The sequence below is a fragment of the Diprion similis genome, chromosome 3 (assembly GCF_021155765.1).
Source record: "Diprion similis isolate iyDipSimi1 chromosome 3, iyDipSimi1.1, whole genome shotgun sequence".
Taxonomy (NCBI): Eukaryota; Metazoa; Arthropoda; class Insecta; order Hymenoptera; family Diprionidae; genus Diprion; species Diprion similis.
Genome location: NC_060107.1, coordinates 5784905 through 5801528, shown reverse-complemented (window position 1 = coordinate 5801528; position 16624 = coordinate 5784905). Strand labels below are relative to the sequence as shown.

General features: G+C 34.4%; 5 protein-coding genes across 7 annotated transcripts in view; 2 read left to right on the top strand and 3 right to left on the bottom strand.

Annotated features, from left to right (window-relative positions):
* Positions 1-157: 157 nt before the first annotated feature.
* Positions 158-3611, bottom strand: LOC124404758 (the record flags this gene model as incomplete). Its single annotated transcript, XM_046879126.1, has 6 exons — positions 158-181; positions 273-1026; positions 1202-1477; positions 1681-2323; positions 2818-3112; positions 3527-3611. Coding segments are annotated over 5 exons (1992 nt in total), but the record flags the coding sequence as incomplete, so codon positions are not given.
* Positions 3612-4315: 704 nt separating this feature from the next.
* Positions 4316-16624, top strand: part of LOC124404748 (uncharacterized protein C1orf112 homolog) — a 31627-nt gene continuing 19318 nt past the window's right edge. The window contains exon 1 of the mRNA XM_046879090.1: positions 4316-4504. The gene's annotated coding sequence lies outside the window, so the exon portion shown is untranslated. The remainder of the gene's footprint in view (positions 4505-16624) is intronic.
* LOC124404760 (gamma-soluble NSF attachment protein-like) lies at positions 4662-7829 on the bottom strand. Of its 2 annotated transcripts, XM_046879129.1 has the most exons (8): positions 7639-7829; positions 7450-7517; positions 7297-7381; positions 7071-7088; positions 6408-6615; positions 6069-6317; positions 5740-5991; positions 4662-5614 (listed from the first exon to the last, which is right to left on the bottom strand). In XM_046879129.1, the coding sequence occupies exons 1-8, from the start codon at positions 7686-7688 to the stop codon at positions 5480-5482; spliced, it is 1065 nt and encodes a 354-aa protein (XP_046735085.1). In that variant the 5' UTR covers positions 7689-7829; the 3' UTR covers positions 4662-5479. The 2 variants fall into 2 exon arrangements, with proteins under 2 accessions (XP_046735085.1, XP_046735087.1); XM_046879131.1 differs by lacking the exons at positions 7071-7088; positions 7297-7381; positions 7450-7517.
* On the top strand, positions 7963-8882 carry LOC124404768 (DNA polymerase epsilon subunit 3). The gene is made up of 2 exons (XM_046879142.1): positions 7963-8171; positions 8358-8882. The coding sequence occupies exon 2, from the start codon at positions 8358-8360 to the stop codon at positions 8733-8735; it is 378 nt and encodes a 125-aa protein (XP_046735098.1). The 5' UTR covers positions 7963-8171; the 3' UTR covers positions 8736-8882.
* On the bottom strand, positions 9157-15495 carry LOC124404752 (E3 ubiquitin-protein ligase LRSAM1-like). 2 transcript variants are annotated; one of them, XM_046879105.1, is made up of 13 exons: positions 15255-15495; positions 14641-14883; positions 13495-13908; positions 13376-13405; positions 12845-12946; positions 12679-12787; positions 12431-12592; positions 12249-12348; positions 11926-12169; positions 11687-11812; positions 11370-11564; positions 11061-11279; positions 9157-10975 (listed from the first exon to the last, which is right to left on the bottom strand). In XM_046879105.1, exons 1-13 carry the CDS (start codon positions 15360-15362, stop codon positions 10850-10852), a joined length of 2178 nt encoding a protein of 725 aa, XP_046735061.1. In that variant the 5' UTR covers positions 15363-15495; the 3' UTR covers positions 9157-10849. The 2 variants fall into 2 exon arrangements, with proteins under 2 accessions (XP_046735061.1, XP_046735062.1); XM_046879106.1 differs by lacking the exon at positions 13376-13405 and having other exon boundaries at positions 15255-15494.

Sequence of the window (16624 nt, the reverse complement as noted above, 5' to 3'; positions counted from 1 at the left end):
GATAATATATGACCATTAACGATACAGCTGCATATTCATCTTAAAAAATGAACACACTTCTGTAACAATAGATATTACAAACAAAATATAATATTCAACAATATGAAACTTTTTCAGATTCAGATCTTTGCTGAGCACGATATTTTATACACACGAAATATTTTCACACAAGGAGTAATAAAACTAAAATTCTGTCATACTAACAGGAATTAGTAGGATTAACAATTACGTTCAACTGCAAAGATCAGTGATAAAATGATCGTTAATAATATTGGTTTACATAATGATTTCAATCAAAATGTTCCAAGTGATTACCGTGAGATAAACTCACTTTCAAATATCTAGTTTTTTAACGGTTCTCACAAGGGAACATGATGCCATCGCTTCACCGTCATCGTCTGACAATGAGATGTTGTGACTTGTAGATCTCATTTTTTGCATATCTTGTCCACGATTTGTGACTCTGGACCCTCCTGTATTTCTGGATGCACTCACCGAATGCGATTCTGTACGGCTGCCTCGGTTACTCTGCAACTCACGGCTTGTTCTCCAGGATCCTTGGGCATGGATATTATCAGTACTTCTCGGAATATGATTTGATGCAGAGCCTCGATTTGATGCACGACCTCTTCCACTTCGGGTAATCCCTTCCACAGTCACAGAACCTCGATGAGATCCTTGGGCGAGATTTTTGGTACTAAAAATACTTCTCGGAATATGATTGGGTGCAGAGCCTCGATTCAGTGTACAACCTCTTTCACTACTGCTATTCCCTTTTGTATTCACAGAACCTCGATGATAATCGTGGAAGCTCTTTGACGATGGTTTACTAGATGTGCATACTTCAGATGTACAGATTGAAGGTAAATTTTTACAGTTCCTATTACAGAGGCGCAACGTATCTTCCAATATTACCATTTCCTCGTCGCTGAAAATTATCGACTTGGTTTGTTTTATGAAAGTAATTTCTTTTGCCAATGCCTGGTATATATTCACTCTGTATCCACGGAATAGATCAAAATGCTCCTGAAATGCGAAAAATCAAAATTCTGACCCAAATATTTCAAATATTCATGTGATTTTGTTTCAATTTCTAGGAAATACATAACTAATATTAAATGTGCACATTTTCACATGATTTATATAATATGTCCATATTTGAAATTCACTAATAATGTATGTATGTACATTAATTACATACCCTTAGTATCTTAGCATTTGGTTTAATTTTTATAGCATTGGCAATATATTGACATGCATTCACAACATCCTGCATCTCAAAGAGATAATACGATCCAATTATAATGTTTATCTGGTGTTTTGTTTGATCGGAGTCTTTCGCGTACTTATTCAACAATTCCAACATGTACGGTAGTGGATCCCAAACACCTTCAACGATTTTCTTACATTTCATGTAATGGCATTCTGCCGCAAAATTTGCCCCCTGTATTGCTGCTGAGTAATATGGCAGAGCAGCCTGAAAATTCAACCAAGAATTATTAAATGTTGAGTCTTCTGGTTTTCACGTATCTATGAAGAGTAATATTTTATATGTTATATTTTTAATAATTTGTAATGATACTATGATTTAAATCAATGCGGGGAAACACCCATCAGAAATATTAATAAAACAAATGGGGACAGATTGCCATTCACTGGACATAATTTATAACTCATTACTTCAAAATTTCGGTTGCACTTTTCCTCATATATACCCATGTAGTGTGCATATATCAGGGAATGAGGCATCTTTCCAGTTACAAAATCCAAACAATTTTTTGCCAATTGACATTTCTTTGTTCGTATAAATCCAAGGGCCAATTGCAGTTGCACTTTGCAACAATTCGGTTTAAGAGCATATACTTGCTCATAAATCTTATCAGCTTCACTATAGTTTCCAGACTCTCGATACATTTGAGCCAAAGATACACCAAACAAAACTCTTTTTGAATATCTGTAAGCTGTCTTGAAAGCTTCTACTTCTTGTTGACTTGGCCGGTCAGCTAAAGAATTATCCCTCCTTCTCAATCTTCTGTAATTTTTTCCCAACAAAAAATACCATTTGCCATTGTCACTCTCGTATTCAATAGCTTTTTGCGCATATGTTATCGCTTTTAAATTGTCGGTTGCATGATACAGTGACCAGGCTAAACATGTGCATCCATTCAACATAGCCAATTCCGTGTTATTCATGCCATCCATATGACAAACCCCTTTCAAAAGGTCACTCGCCTCTGTCAACTGTCCCAGCTTCTTGAGTACATTGTATTTCGTTCCAATTAAAATATGTTGCAAAACGTTTTCCACATTTACAAGTGTTTTCCTGGTATTGTAAGAGAAAATTTCAGGATGAAATTAAGCATACACACTATAGTGTCATTGATGCAATAATGCATTATTTAATGAGCATGAAGTTAGGAACGTTACTGTAGTGATGCATGTTTGGGAAAAATCGTTACTTCGTACCTTTGGTAATGTATGAAATTTAGCAAATCATGATAAACAAAACATAGGTACTCTTATTTTGAAAAGCCAACTCCCTGAAAGTTATTTTAAAATTGCGCATTTATGATTTTTTCACCTAATGTTTCATTACGTTAACGTTACTAAGTTTATCCTCATATTATTTATATTGGTAGATGACTAGTTTTATAACCAGTTATGGTAAACTGTTTTAAAAAATCCATAGACGAGTCAAACATTTCGAATATCTGAAGCGATTCACGTCGATGCACTTTGAAGTGCAATGAGCCACAACATATAAACTTATGTTAGTGGTATTAGATTGTACATATAAACGGAAATTTGGTTACTAACTTTTCTTTGATATCAGTCAAACACTTTTCAGCATCCACGATGCACTGGGCGGCAGCCGACAGCTCATCACTTAATGTATTTTCGTACGCTAGTAAAAGATGATATATTACTAAAAATTCTGGAAAATCTTCTTGTACATCAGTAACAGCTTCCAACCGATTTTCTTTTTCGTCCATCAATTTAATTCGATTTTTAACAATATCCTCCATGTCCCAAGTGAACGGACAGCTGAGTTCCATTCTGGATTGACTATTCGTATCGATTTCCAAACTTTCCTGAGGTGCAAAGGAAATTAGTACACACTTTAAAAAGTAATGATAGCATTATTAATAATTCTGAGTCTTCTTGACGAATATGGTGAACGTTGATTTTATTCAAACATCAATATAACAATTATTCTGCCAAATTTCGTTACTTTAGACTGCAATATGTGAACAAAATAGCCACGTTCTTGATCATTATCGTACAACGTTTAAAAACAAGGTTAGGAAATATTGTTAAAATTTCGGCGGACGACTTTTTCCACTGAAAAATAAAACTCATTGTCACTTTGGTACATTGGATCTTGAAGAAAAACCAGTCTCAGTTTGATTTGAAAACGTGTGATCCTCGCGGTATGTGGTTATGAATGTGCAGGGACTAAACAAAGCTAATGCCTACTGTTGAACGCCGAGCCGCTTAAATATAAATAAAAATGTTGATTAAATACCTGTTTCTTCACTCACAGCTATAGCACTCGTGATTCCAAGCTTCTGGAATTGTTGTAACACTGGAGCTAAATAATGTTCCATTCGACCCAGTCAGATCAACGTAACCGTCGTATGCATCATGGACGGATGCACCACGCCTGCACGAAAAACGAGACAGGACAGGGATTCCCACATGATTCCGATTCACCACTGTTAACCATCGAGCTTATTCAAATGAAGGTGGCATCTATGGAGGATAAAGTGAAGGAGGCCGAACTCGGCGCCACACGTGATGCCAAAGATCGAGAAAATAGTAACTCTGATTTTCGCCGCTACGTCGCGTTACTCAACACTATTTCTCGTAGGCAAGGTTCTCGTACTGAAGTTAGGCGTCGTTGGTTGGGTTATAAAATAGAAATGGATAGAATTATAGTCGGGGGGTCGGATCTTACATCACTTTAAATTATAAATCCGAGAACAATCTACGTCAGCGTTGCCGTCGGTAAGAATAAGAACTATTATTTACCGAAATTTTGGCTGCAGCTAGCTTCATGCTTCATGTAAGCAGCACCGAGGCTCTGCCGAGCTTTCAGCGCTGCCAGGTAATTTCGGAACGCATTCGATTTCAGTTCAGTTCGATCTATGGTAGGTAGAGGATGGGTAGAGGCACTGAGTAGAGACGTTGTCTGACGATATATACACTTCATAACGCTCTACTTTACCGACACTTTCCGTACACGGAGATGATAGTTCAGCTCGAGAGCACGGCAGTGCGACAGACAGACAAGGACTACGTAGTGAGTAGTAGTGAGGTCAAAGACGAGGTTTGGTACTTACGGGTTCCCGCGGTTTGTGATGAATTCTAAACAATTTTCTGACATCTGATTGTGCAATTGTGGATAAATGAACAGAACGGTGATAAAGTGATACGGCAGTAAAACTTGAAGAACGTGTAATTTGACTAGCTAATGTCATCAAACTTTTCACAGCAACAACGGGTGAGTAATTTTCAAATCTCAGCATGTTTACATCCGCATAACGTGTGTGCAACTGTGTCACACCGCGTGTGACGACTGAAACGTAACCTATTGACAGAGTATTAAAATTTGAATTTAACGCAAAGTTGGGTAAATATATTTACACCATTCTCGATAGCTTGATTTTATTTACTTTGTCCTGATTAGAGATTGTTATGTGACATACATCGATTGTTTTACGATTAAAAATCAAACATTACTTATCATACAGTATACTTAAATAAATTAAAGCGATACATACTAGTTTCACTCTATTATTACTATGTTTCATTAATCTTCTCATCTTCATAAGGTTATAATAATTCGTCACTAAGGCAAAACTGTTCCTAATCAAATCCTTTGATTGGCATAAATATAGATAAATATCAAGATTTTTTAATATCTTGCATAGTAAAAATCTTCAACTATGTTTTCATTCTCATGTGATACGAATATTTAAATATCTCGCTGATCATGGATGAAAGTTTGCAATTCATCATTATCAATATATCACAACTATTTAAACAAAATAAATATAAAAAAAATTTATTACAGCTGATTGAGAAACATTTGCTTGAAAATTTCAAGGATAGTGGAGAAAAAACTTGCTGTGAAATATAATTTGCATAATTTTTATGTGCATATTATTTAAATCACATGTGCGACAGAAATATTTGTATTTTTGCCAGGCACCTACAATAATCAACATATCGTTGTACAAATTTATCACTGTATATGAGTATTGCACCATTGATGCTATTTGAATGATAGGTGATAGATGCAAACGCGATTGCAACAGTTTATACACTATTTGGATAGTCGTAAATATAAATGCAGAGTAAAGCGGAAGATATTGAGTAGCTAATAATTAACAAACAATAACCACCTATCGACAGTTACTTTATGTTACTACGGATTCTGATACCTAAACAACAGCGTCAGTCAAAATTTAACAAATCAGCAAAGTCCACCTTCATATTCATCTTCCGGCTCTTCTTCCTTCGTTGAACTATCTTTTGGTTGTGTAACTGGATTTGCTTTTGGATCGCCTTGACCAATTTGTCCGCTAGCAGCTTCTGCAGCATTGTCTTCCTGTTGCAAAAAAGAATATGTGGTCACTAGCAATTTATAGTAATTAATCTTACTTCAGATGAAAACATTGAAATTTGTTCTTAATAGCTACTGGCAAAATGTAACTCAAGTCCAGCGACTATTACCTGATTAACTTCTGCCTCAACCGTCGCTTGGCTAGTAAGTTTGGTAGCATTTGGTGATATGTAAGAAGCTGCTGCATTCGGTCGCACACCAGCCGGTGGAACCGCGTATTCTACTTGTGGCAGAGGAAGCCCTCGTGCTAATTTGGCGTATTCTACATCCATATGTTTGATGAAAGGACTATTTAACGCTGATCTAGCAGAATCTGCATCCTCATTGTCGTAGGCCTGTAGTAGCATTTCCAGAGTTTGTACCTGTGCAAAACAAGCCCATGTTTCATTATTGTACGTCCTTTACACGCTTTAATTAACAATTCCTATAGCCCACTTGCCTCAGGCACGTCGCAATAGTTTCCCCATTCTTTGAATGCCTTTTCGGCTGCGACTTGATCGCCTCTGGCGAGTTGAACCAATACTAGTGCTACCGCTAGTCGTCCTACTGACGGAGTGTGATCTATCTGTTGATGCATTCCAATCTCCCTACGGACCGCGTCTGCAGCTTGATCGTACATTTTTAGTTTTACTAGAATTCTAGCTACTTTGCTCATGTATTCAGCCGCTTGTCTTGGACTGTCTTCACTCTGTAACATTTTACAGCATTATTATTTTTTAATCTTTAATGATGGAAAATACTATCAGGCTAGTTATCATTATGAAACTTTTTTTCATACCATGACAACATCAGCCGCGCGCTTGTACAGCTCTAGAGCCTGTTCGGGTTCAGTAGCTTCCAATAATTTAGCTGCTTTATCCAGTACCGAAGCACCTGATTCAGGTGAGCCGTGTTGTTGATACAACGAACATGCGGAATGTGCCAATTTTGGTACTTCGGTTAAATTTCCTAATTCCTTGCACACCAGAAGTGCCTGTTCCATACTCCTACACAGGGTTTTTAAGTCATTTTATTCGGGTTATGAAAGCACTAGTTGTATGCTGAACTTCTTTTTCTATTTTGAAGATGTTTATGCATTCGATTTTTAGAAGTACAGCCTTTCATATTTATGAAAATTAATATTTATTTTATACCAATATGGTACAATTTGGGAATAAAATTATTCATGGCCGAGAATACGAAGATATTTAATCTAGTTCTCAATCAAATTAACACGAATATGTTCAGTAAATTATTATAAGATTTGACCTAATTGTTTGAAATGAGAAAAATTGCTGATTTTCATACGATGGCTTTTATCATTCTGTATTTGGGAAAATTTCTAGTTTTGGTTTTTTTCATCCACTTGAAAAACTACCGTGTGCCCAGTTTCTACGAACCAAGCACCATTTTCCAAGTTTTAAAGTCCGCTTATATCTTCGAATCAATTAACCATACTTACTTTGCAGCGTGAAACCATCTATGAAACCAATTAAGGATTTAACTATATACCAAAGAAAAAATTATTTCATCGAAAGAGATGAAAACTGTGACATAACATCTGCATGATTTATACTTATTCAAGAATTTTTTATTTCAACACGAGAAAACTGTGTAAAAAATTATTCGTTGATTAAACAGTAAACCGTGAATATTTGAATAACACTGATGATTGTGTAAAAGGATACGATCTGTTCTGTTTGTGACAGTCTGAAGCCTTCATCAGGCATTCCTTGCACTGTTGAAAAGCTTTTGCATTTCGAAAACAGGTGGCTGTTGAATAGAACGAGAGTATTAAAAATACTGACAGTAATGAAGCGCACAAGTATATCACTACTTACCCGCATGAGAGTATTCATCAGCAGCAATTTCAAAATCAGGTCTCCACTTTAGGAGAGACGTTTTTAAACTAAGGAAACAGAAGAATAAATTATTATGATCTAAATTAACGGTACGTTTTTACTGGTTAGGGGTTGAAAATTATCAAATTTCTACTGATTTGGATTGATGTGCTAAGAAAAACATCTCACCTTTTTTCAGCCTGCCGAATGTGGGCCATTCCTTCCTCCATTTTCGACATTTTTCTCAAAATATTGGCTCACGTTTATAAATTCACTTTGTTTTTCCACAAAAGTATTACTGTCAAATTTGCTTCTGTCAAATCAATTCACTGCGTGAAATGCAGACGACGTATTCCGTACTGCGAAGCAGAAACCCTGGGTGTGTTCCTAAACTAATTTGAAAATTTCTTGAGTCACGAAAATTGGACAAAATTATGGTTCCTGAAAAATTCTGTAGATGGCGTCTCAGGATTGCAAGCTTGAAAAAAAAAAAAAAAAACAACTCCACTCTACCGGTTATAAAGTTATAGAGCGAATACACGAACATGTTTATATTCAATTTTAAAATTCACACTCGCGTCCCTCGGTAATAAAACAATTACTTATAAAATCTGATTGAAATATCGAAGAAAATTGAGACCCAATTGAAACGTCGATCACTTATTGATATTCTACTTTTTATTTTCCTTTCGTTGAAAATTGTTCAATCATAAACGCTAAAGGTAAGTGCATAATTTTTGTTCACCGCGTTGTCTAAATCCTCGGCATCATAGTTTTATAACCTCGAAATTTCTCTCAGATTTTTCGACAACTTTTCCGCCGTTGTAAAATGTGTTTTAATATCTCACGATAATAGAATTTGCGAATTCTTTCTTCACGAATTAACGAATAACCCTTCACCTCGATAGATGGCTGAGAGATTAGAAGACTTAAATCTCCCCAACGCAGTCGTAACAAGAATAATTAAGGAATCTCTGCCGGACGGAGTCAATATTGGCAAAGAAGCACGTGCAGCGGTAGCAAAAGCTGCTTCGATTTTTATACTGTACATTACATCGACTGCCAACACAATAGCTAAAAAAGGAAAAAGAAAAACTATCAGTGGTACTGATGTTATTCAAGCTATTGAAGAAATTGAGTTTGACCAGTTCCTCGAACCACTCCAAGAAGCATTGGAAAATTTCAAAAAGTCACAGAAGGAAAAAAAGGACGCTACCACGAAAAGAAAACAACAGAAAAAAGATGACGAAGAAGTGGAAGAAATCGTTTGCGAAGACGCCGACTAGTTTCTAGTTTTTTTTTTTTTTTTGCATCTTTTACATTCACACACTATTTAATACATCTATTTTTATCTTAAGTATATGTATAAATCACTGTGTGTAAATCACTATTTCTATTGAATAATATAAGAATCTATTTTTTTTCACTCAGATCTTGATCGTTTTTTTTCCCCTTAGAGTAGGTCAGGTTTTCTTTTTTATTTATTTGATTTTTTTTCCAAATTGACATTATATTGAATCGATGATGTAGCACCTGCGCTTTTGCAAAATCATTTGTGCAGTACGTTTTGTAAAAGTGTGTCACGTGATGGACGTGCTGCATGATATTCTAACGAAATCTTCAGCGAGTCACCCTACATCTACTTTTCTAAACTGTATCGCAAATATAATAGTTTGTGCTATTGAATTGTATGACAAACAATATGCAAACAGTCTCAGAAAATTTTATTAATTGTATATAAGACAATATTGGTGTGAGAGTAAATAGATTACATCATATTTATGCAGAAATCGTTCGTAGAAGTGTGTATCTTAATGAGTACATAGTAATATATATACATATATATATATATATTATACGTCACTGTTTTTTATTCAATATCATCAGATTGATAATTAAATAATCCTGCGAGCTTACGGTAATTTTAGGTATAGGCTATAGGGAAAAAACATCATATACTCTAATCGTTCTAAAGCTCCATATGACAATACGAAAGATTAGCAATCTTATTCTTTTTTTTTGTGAATTTTTAAATCAAGCGTAGAATGTGCGATATAGAAAATTACTACAATTTAAACATTATATGTTAAAATAATGGAATTCTTCATTTCACTACGAACAGTGTTTAATATTCTTTTTAACAATAGTAACAAGTGTGATCAGTTATAGACATGCCTATCGAATTCATATTTCATTCTGTATTACTCGTTTACTTTGTGTTTTCCCCTTCACTCTATTATAAAGTTATATCTTATGCCTAGCTTATATCTCAGTTCCGTTTACTTACTGTACATAGGTAAACACATCGCAATAATATCTTGTACGTAAAAATTAATTGTATGTGTGTATATATGGCACTTTATGTTTACAAAACAGGCAAAGAAAGACTAGCATACAATTATTGACTACACAAACTGCCCTTCGTTGATCAGCACTGTTCATTAAATATGAACGAATTCTAATCATTTTTAGTAATCAAAGAATTTTTCGTCCAAGTTAACTGCGATGTATATATATATATATATATAGCATCACCTTCCAATAGTTAGGCATTCTTAAAGAGTAGTACCACCTAATGTTATTTAGCAAAAATTTACTATTACGCGTAGTTTAGAATGATTTCGGATCGTTTTCATATCCTGCATTAGTAATTGTATACATACTTGGCTTTACTATTAATATTTTAACAGTAATTTAAAAACTTTTAAGGACATTGAAATTCATTAATATCATTCTTCGACAAATGTAATTTTGATAAAAATTTTTTACAAGCAAATAGACATTAAAAATTCTATATCAAATGTATATAAATATTATACATAGACATTTATGATTTGCATTTTCGATAAGTGATCGTGAACTTGGATCATAGATTTTGTGTGAAACTAGTCCAATCTTTCGATACTTAACTTGAGAAAGAAATATACAACACCATCAAAATTATCAACGGTTTTTATAATAAAAATTGTTTGTCTTGCACATTCAATTCTGTCGCTATTTCAGTATACAAAGGAAGCTGTAAGAATAACGAGATGTTATTCAAGCATTCCTATCATTGGCTTTTCAGAAGTTCATACTATTGTTAAATGTTGGACAAAAATGCAATGATTTTCTTGAAAACATTGTGTTTTCTTGAGCTCCATACATTAGTCTAATCTGTACGGTGACGCAAGTATACAAATTTTGTTCAAGGATCTACTTGCATCAACCATAACACAATGGACAGTCATAAACTAAATATTCTAAAATAAAGATAGAATATTTTTACTAACCGATACTTATGTCTTCATTATACAAAACAGGGGCATGGTTGTTTTTTTCTTTCAAACTTTGCAGTACACTAAACCATCTGAAACATTCTTCAAATGCTGTGCGAGTTTTTTAGAACATACCGCAATGATCATGTTGTTAAAACTCGTATTCTACGCTCAACAACACTGCGACACATTGGACACTCCGTTGCTACTTTATTCGCACATTCCGTGCAACAGCACATATGTCCGCAGGGCAAGAAAATTACTTGACACTGAAACATGCAGTAAAACAGATTGTCAAATTAAAACTGAACATGTTAAATTTCCGGTTTTCAAACTGAATATAATCAAACTTACAGCCATGTCGAGGCAGATAACACATTCCGTGGTGTTTATGCCCTGTGAATCTTCGTTTTTAACCACATTAGAACTTGTGCCAACTTCGTCTTCTGGCGCAGATGGTACAGCAGATGGAATCTCGTGCAAATGCTCGCTCGCATTCATTTTTTTCTCAGCTAAATAATTCTCTGTAGCTAATATGATTGCTGCTCGATCATTTGCGCTCTTGATTCCAACCTGTGTAAGAATAATTACCAAATGATTCAGTTTTTGAAGTTGATTTCGATTCATAATTTTCTATTTTCTTTGATAATTTTATGTCTTTACCTCTATTAGAACCTCATGCGTAATATGTGGCAAAAGTGACTGTAGTGTACTCAAAAATGGCAGACAATGCATCACTCCCGCAATAGCTAAGTGTCTGACTAACATTGGCTCGAGTGTCTCCAGTAAGCCTTGAGGTCTGGTTTCCATGAGTGATTGATATTGCATTAGCCAGAATTGGCTACCTCTTCTTGAACTCTTTAATAGTAAAAACGTAAATGTTCAATTACTTTTTCTCGATCCCACAATGACCGTACAAATCTATCCTTGAAACTTGAAGCGCTTCAAATCTGGAAGAAGATATGAAAGATATTACTCACATCTGTATGTTGTTGTTGCGCTATTTGATTAATGGTTTCTATTAGCTGTTCTCTTCGTTTTTCTTGCTGCTGTAATAAGTCCATGAGAATGATGCTTAGGGTCACCCTTTTGTCAGCGATATCATTCTGAAAGCGAAAGTTTCGAATATGATCAATTGGATATTTGCCTTTATATGTCACAGTAGTTGCAATAATCTAGATAAATTTTTACAGATCATTGCAGTAATTGAATTTCTTACAATCTGCTGGTTTGTTTCCAATTTTCGTTTCTCCAACTCTATGGCGGTGAGATTCGCAAGCTGTGCTTGAACCAGATTCACTTGTTGCACTATACTCCAGGAACGTGTATCACTACGTTCAAGTAACGCAGTGACAGCAGCCTTTTGTAGTGCTTCATCTTTTCTCAGACTTATTACTAAATCTTGCCTTGTTCTTTCCTGATCTTGTACTATCCGCGTTAGGTGATCATTGTTCCTTACTTCTCTACAATAAAATTTAGAAATTAATAGTCCTATGAAATTAGACAGTCTAAAAATGTTCGGTTTTTTCTTTCAATGCTTACAAGCTCAGTAAAGATTGGGCGGTATAATCACGGAATTTGGTATACTCTTCAAGTTTTTGTTCAGTTAGCAGTTCCTGTCCTAGCAACTCTTCCATGGCGCCTGTAAAAACGATATACATGTAGGAATTTTATTTCACGTTAAAATGTATCAGTACTGTTGTAACAAAATTTTTTTAACTTACTGAGGGTGTCTTTTGTACGCAGATTGAATTGTGCCGAATGACTTGCTGCCAGTAATTGAACTTCTTCAAGTTTTTCTTTATCCAAAAGCTCTGCCTGGCTTTGTCTCTCTTCTTCGCTATGATGCAGAAATTCCTTGATCACATTGTCAGCTTCTTTTTCAGCTGAAATATCATTGGACGATGAGTGTTTTCTTCTCTCTAGTTTTTTTATGTTTCTCATACGCAGTTGTAAATAACCAGTACTTTACCATTACAGATATAAGATAGCAAGCGTGCCCGATCATGGTCTCTTTCCTGTTGAACCTTTTCGATTTCTTGTTCCAATTGTGTTTGTTGCAACGCCAAATCCTCCAGAAGCTTTGAATTCGTAGTATTAAATGAAATGAAAATTGAATTTCAACAAGTTTTTCTCACCTTTTCTCTGTGAGCTTTGATTGAGGACTGCAATTTGTGCTCATATTTTTGTTGCTCGCGAATATTTTTCTCCACTTCTAAAAGCGCGTTTTGTCGGTGTTCCTGAATTAAATACATATCGTTAGTTGAGTAAATCCATATTTTGAATCAAGCTAATTTTGGAAACCAAATTGAGATTGCACAGAAAACGAAATGCTAATCGCATTACTATATCCAAACAGAAGCAAAAAGTGTGTAATGAAGAAACGAACGCAGAATGAATAGCGTATGAATTGATCGTTGAAATTGGTAAATTAAAATTTTCACAAGTGATAACGTTCTTAGATCTGTTCCACGACTATTTTCAAAGATTCAGCTTGGGTTTCTAAATATAAAAAAAATATAAAAATTGGCATAGTTACTTATGAGTGAATATTAACTGACTATGTATGAACATTGAACAATAATTTGGAAACTACAATGTGTGTTAAGCTATGATGATAACGTGATAATGAAAAATAAACGAAGCTTACGAATAACATAAAAACATGCCTTGTTTTTTTCTAACTTCATTAACGTCGCCTAAAAATGGAAAATTATAAAATGATTAACTATGGTGATGTAGTGGTTACAACATAGATCTATTGATGAAAAATATCAATAAGTTGAACCTGAATATCATTGTCTATATTCTGATAACTCATTTGTCTATTTTCAGAGCTTGAATTTCGAGTGGTGTCCGTTGTTTGGATACTATTTTCTGGGGCGTATTCAACCCCGGATTCTCTAGCCAAAAAAGCAACTATCACAACAACGCCACCAGAGATTACGTCCTGTGGTGGGTAAGAAAGTCTCAGTCCTTCAATTTTTATCTCTGATAACAACTGCGAGTAACCTAATGATTTAGGTAGCTTATCAAGGTGTTTGTTATGGCTTATGTCGAGCACAGTGAGCTGGCGTAGCTCTCCCATTGATTCCGGTAATTGTTTCAAATTATTCTGGGCAACATTAAGAACTGATAAATTTGTTAGATTGAGTATTTCAATCGGTAGCTTCCTGATCGCGTTATTTTGTAGGTACAGTTCCTGCAAGCAAAAATATAATCATCAATTTACATTCATCCGGTATAGTTATGGAGTATCCACATTTGATAGTGATATTATTGATGTCTCATTGAAAGGACTACTAGGAATTAATTTTGATAAATTGAATACATACGATATTTATTCAGATGATGAAAAATCGTTTATGACACTCATAAAGATATAGGCTTTTGGGAAAGTTATTTCTGTCATTGTTTTCATAAAATTCATAATGAGTTGTAGTTTTTTCTTCAATAAATGGACTTTATAATTATTGTAAAAAGAAGCCTATATCTAAATTTATATTTTTTATTCACGAAGAAACTATAATTCTAATTTTTTAAAAATTTTTTTACTCAGAGCAGAATCACGTTTTCTTTAGGATTCGCTGTGTTGGGAAAAAATATCATCAAAGTTTTAGCAATAAACGATTCTTAGAAAGCTTGAACATCTATTCATATCGCTGAATTTTTTTATGTACCTGAAATCTTCGAGCGACTAAGCTTGATCTAAACAAATTCTAATAGCAATCAGTGCAATTCTTAACTAACTTAATTTTACTTGGTTTTATTTTGGCAACTGGAATTTTTGATCAAGCTTGCTCGAATCAATTTCAGGCGCAGCGATCAAATAATCCGAGTTGAGAAAAAAAATGTTCGCAATGTAACTGAATCTGCATTTCAATGAATCAGTGAAGCAGGTCGCAAGCGCATTTTGCGAATTGTTTTAGATTACCTTGAGCGATGTAAGGTAAGCTATATCACCCGGTAAAAAAGTGAAGCAATTGTCGTGTAGATCCAATACTGTGAGAAGCGATAGATCGCTTAAGGCACCACCTCCTGAGAGCGAACTTAACTTGTTGCATTGCATCCATAGAACTTTCTTTCTAAATACTTTACACAGGGAATATATACCAGACGGAACACTCTTCAGCGCGCATTCCGATATATCAAATACGGGCTCTGGATTTTCTCGGGCCTGAAAAAAGAACATTAAACAAACCTTACACAAGTCGGTAATTTTTTTTTTTAAATGTAAGTTGCATAATCTCTCCTTTTTCCTTGCATTCACTCTTTTCAACATCTAAATAAACAAATCAATTACATCATGAGTCATAGGTTTGTTGTCGACGGTTGATGAGATATGTGTCATTAATTTCTACATGTTCTGTGTTACATTTATTCACATACTTTTATTATGGAATGGTAAAAATTAGCGCGCAATATCGAAAATCGTGATGCCTTTTGTTCGAAAATAATAGCTAGCTGATCGTTGTTTTCAATTTCGAAATGTATAAATACTATTGCATGAATGTAGAAATGCTAATGAAAGGAAAAATCGACACTTACCAGATACAATTTGTGTTCGAGGCGAGCTTTGTAGTCGACTTGAACTTTATTTCCATATTTTCCCAAATTTGACATGATTGATTCGATGTGAAAGCAGCAAAAAAACATGACGAATACACTTCAGCACGTGTCATCGTGCCATTGCAATGAATTTAAAATATCTCTCGGATTGTGACATTTACATTTTTCTTAAAACTAAACCACCACTTACAATTACCCCCCCTCTTCTTTCTCCGCCCTTCCATTCGCTGCGTTTATCAACATACATAAACCTAACGTAAACTGCATTAAAATTTAGAGTAGAAAATATCCAAACAATAACCGTTCTCTGTCGGTAACTTCTGAATTTCCCATCTTTGATTGTTGATAATGTAGGATTTCATAGTCTTATCGACTACCGGTATTACAGTTTTCCCTTATAAGTTTTCAGACTTGGGTACTAATAGATCGTTTGGCATTGAAACTTTTTCTAACTCTCACATTTCATCCTGAAATCTTCATAAGTGATGATTCGTTAATTAGAAATTCACGCGAAATAATTGGGCAATACTGGTATGAATGCTGACAACATCGAGCTCGATATTTCATATAATCCACATATAATCAAATAAGTAACGAACCCAATGTCTTTCGGTTGATATTTATTTTCGAGATAACATCCCGGTAAATTTGTAACTATTAGTATACCGATGTAATGCGTGATAGGGATTAAAAATCGTATGGTAACAACGAGTCAACTGTTTTATTGAGCAAGGCGATAGTTCGATTACAAAATGAGTCGAGTGGTAAAAACCTTTATACAAATAATAATAATAATAAGAATAATAATGAAGACACGTATAATATATAGTATAATACTAGGTTCGGGTATCATAGAATGTAATTCTCAGTTTTTCTTTCTTTCTTTTAAATGAATGAAAAAATTCTTGGCAAATTGTTATACAGCTACCATATATATAATCTATATTATATAATAATATAATATATTAGTAACAACAGTCTCTACACTTCTACAGTGTTGTATATATATGTATATATGTACATACCTACGTACGCACGGTCTAAAAATAGGCAGTTTTTAACAAAAGCTCGTTACCGCTAATTATCAATTGGATTGCTTTTTTTCTTTACCTCAATCTCTTTTCATTTTCAAATTATCCACTTTCAGCGCGCCCAACGAGTTTTACCACACTCGAAAATTCTTAGGCTTCGACATTTCAAGTTAATATATAATTTATGTATATATGACGAAGCGTTTGATTTATTATACCACAAAAAAAAAAAAAAAAAAAAATGATCTAAGAAGTGAAATCGCACGGTTCTACTACGTGAATTTTCATAATTATACGCATTGTTAAAACACGTTGTAT

Coding starts and splice junctions, on each gene's coding strand:
- LOC124404760 (XM_046879129.1), bottom strand. CDS start 7,688: ATGTCGAAAATGGAGGAAGGAATGGCCCACATTCGGCAGGCTGAAAAA. Junction 7,518..7,638: donor ATTCGGCAGGCTGAAAAAAG/GTGAGATGTTTT, acceptor CTGTTTCCTTAG/TTTAAAAACGTCTCTCCTAA. Junction 6,318..6,407: donor GCGCGGCTGATGTTGTCATG/GTATGAAAAAAA, acceptor AAAATGTTACAG/AGTGAAGACAGTCCAAGACA.
- LOC124404768 (XM_046879142.1), top strand. CDS start 8,358: ATGGCTGAGAGATTAGAAGACTTAAATCTCCCCAACGCAGTCGTAACA.
- LOC124404752 (XM_046879105.1), bottom strand. CDS start 15,362: ATGTTTTTTTGCTGCTTTCACATCGAATCAATCATGTCAAATTTGGGA. Junction 12,593..12,678: donor GCTATCTTATATCTGTAATG/GTAAAGTACTGG, acceptor ATGATATTTCAG/CTGAAAAAGAAGCTGACAAT. Junction 11,813..11,925: donor TGGAAACAAACCAGCAGATT/GTAAGAAATTCA, acceptor TTTCGCTTTCAG/AATGATATCGCTGACAAAAG.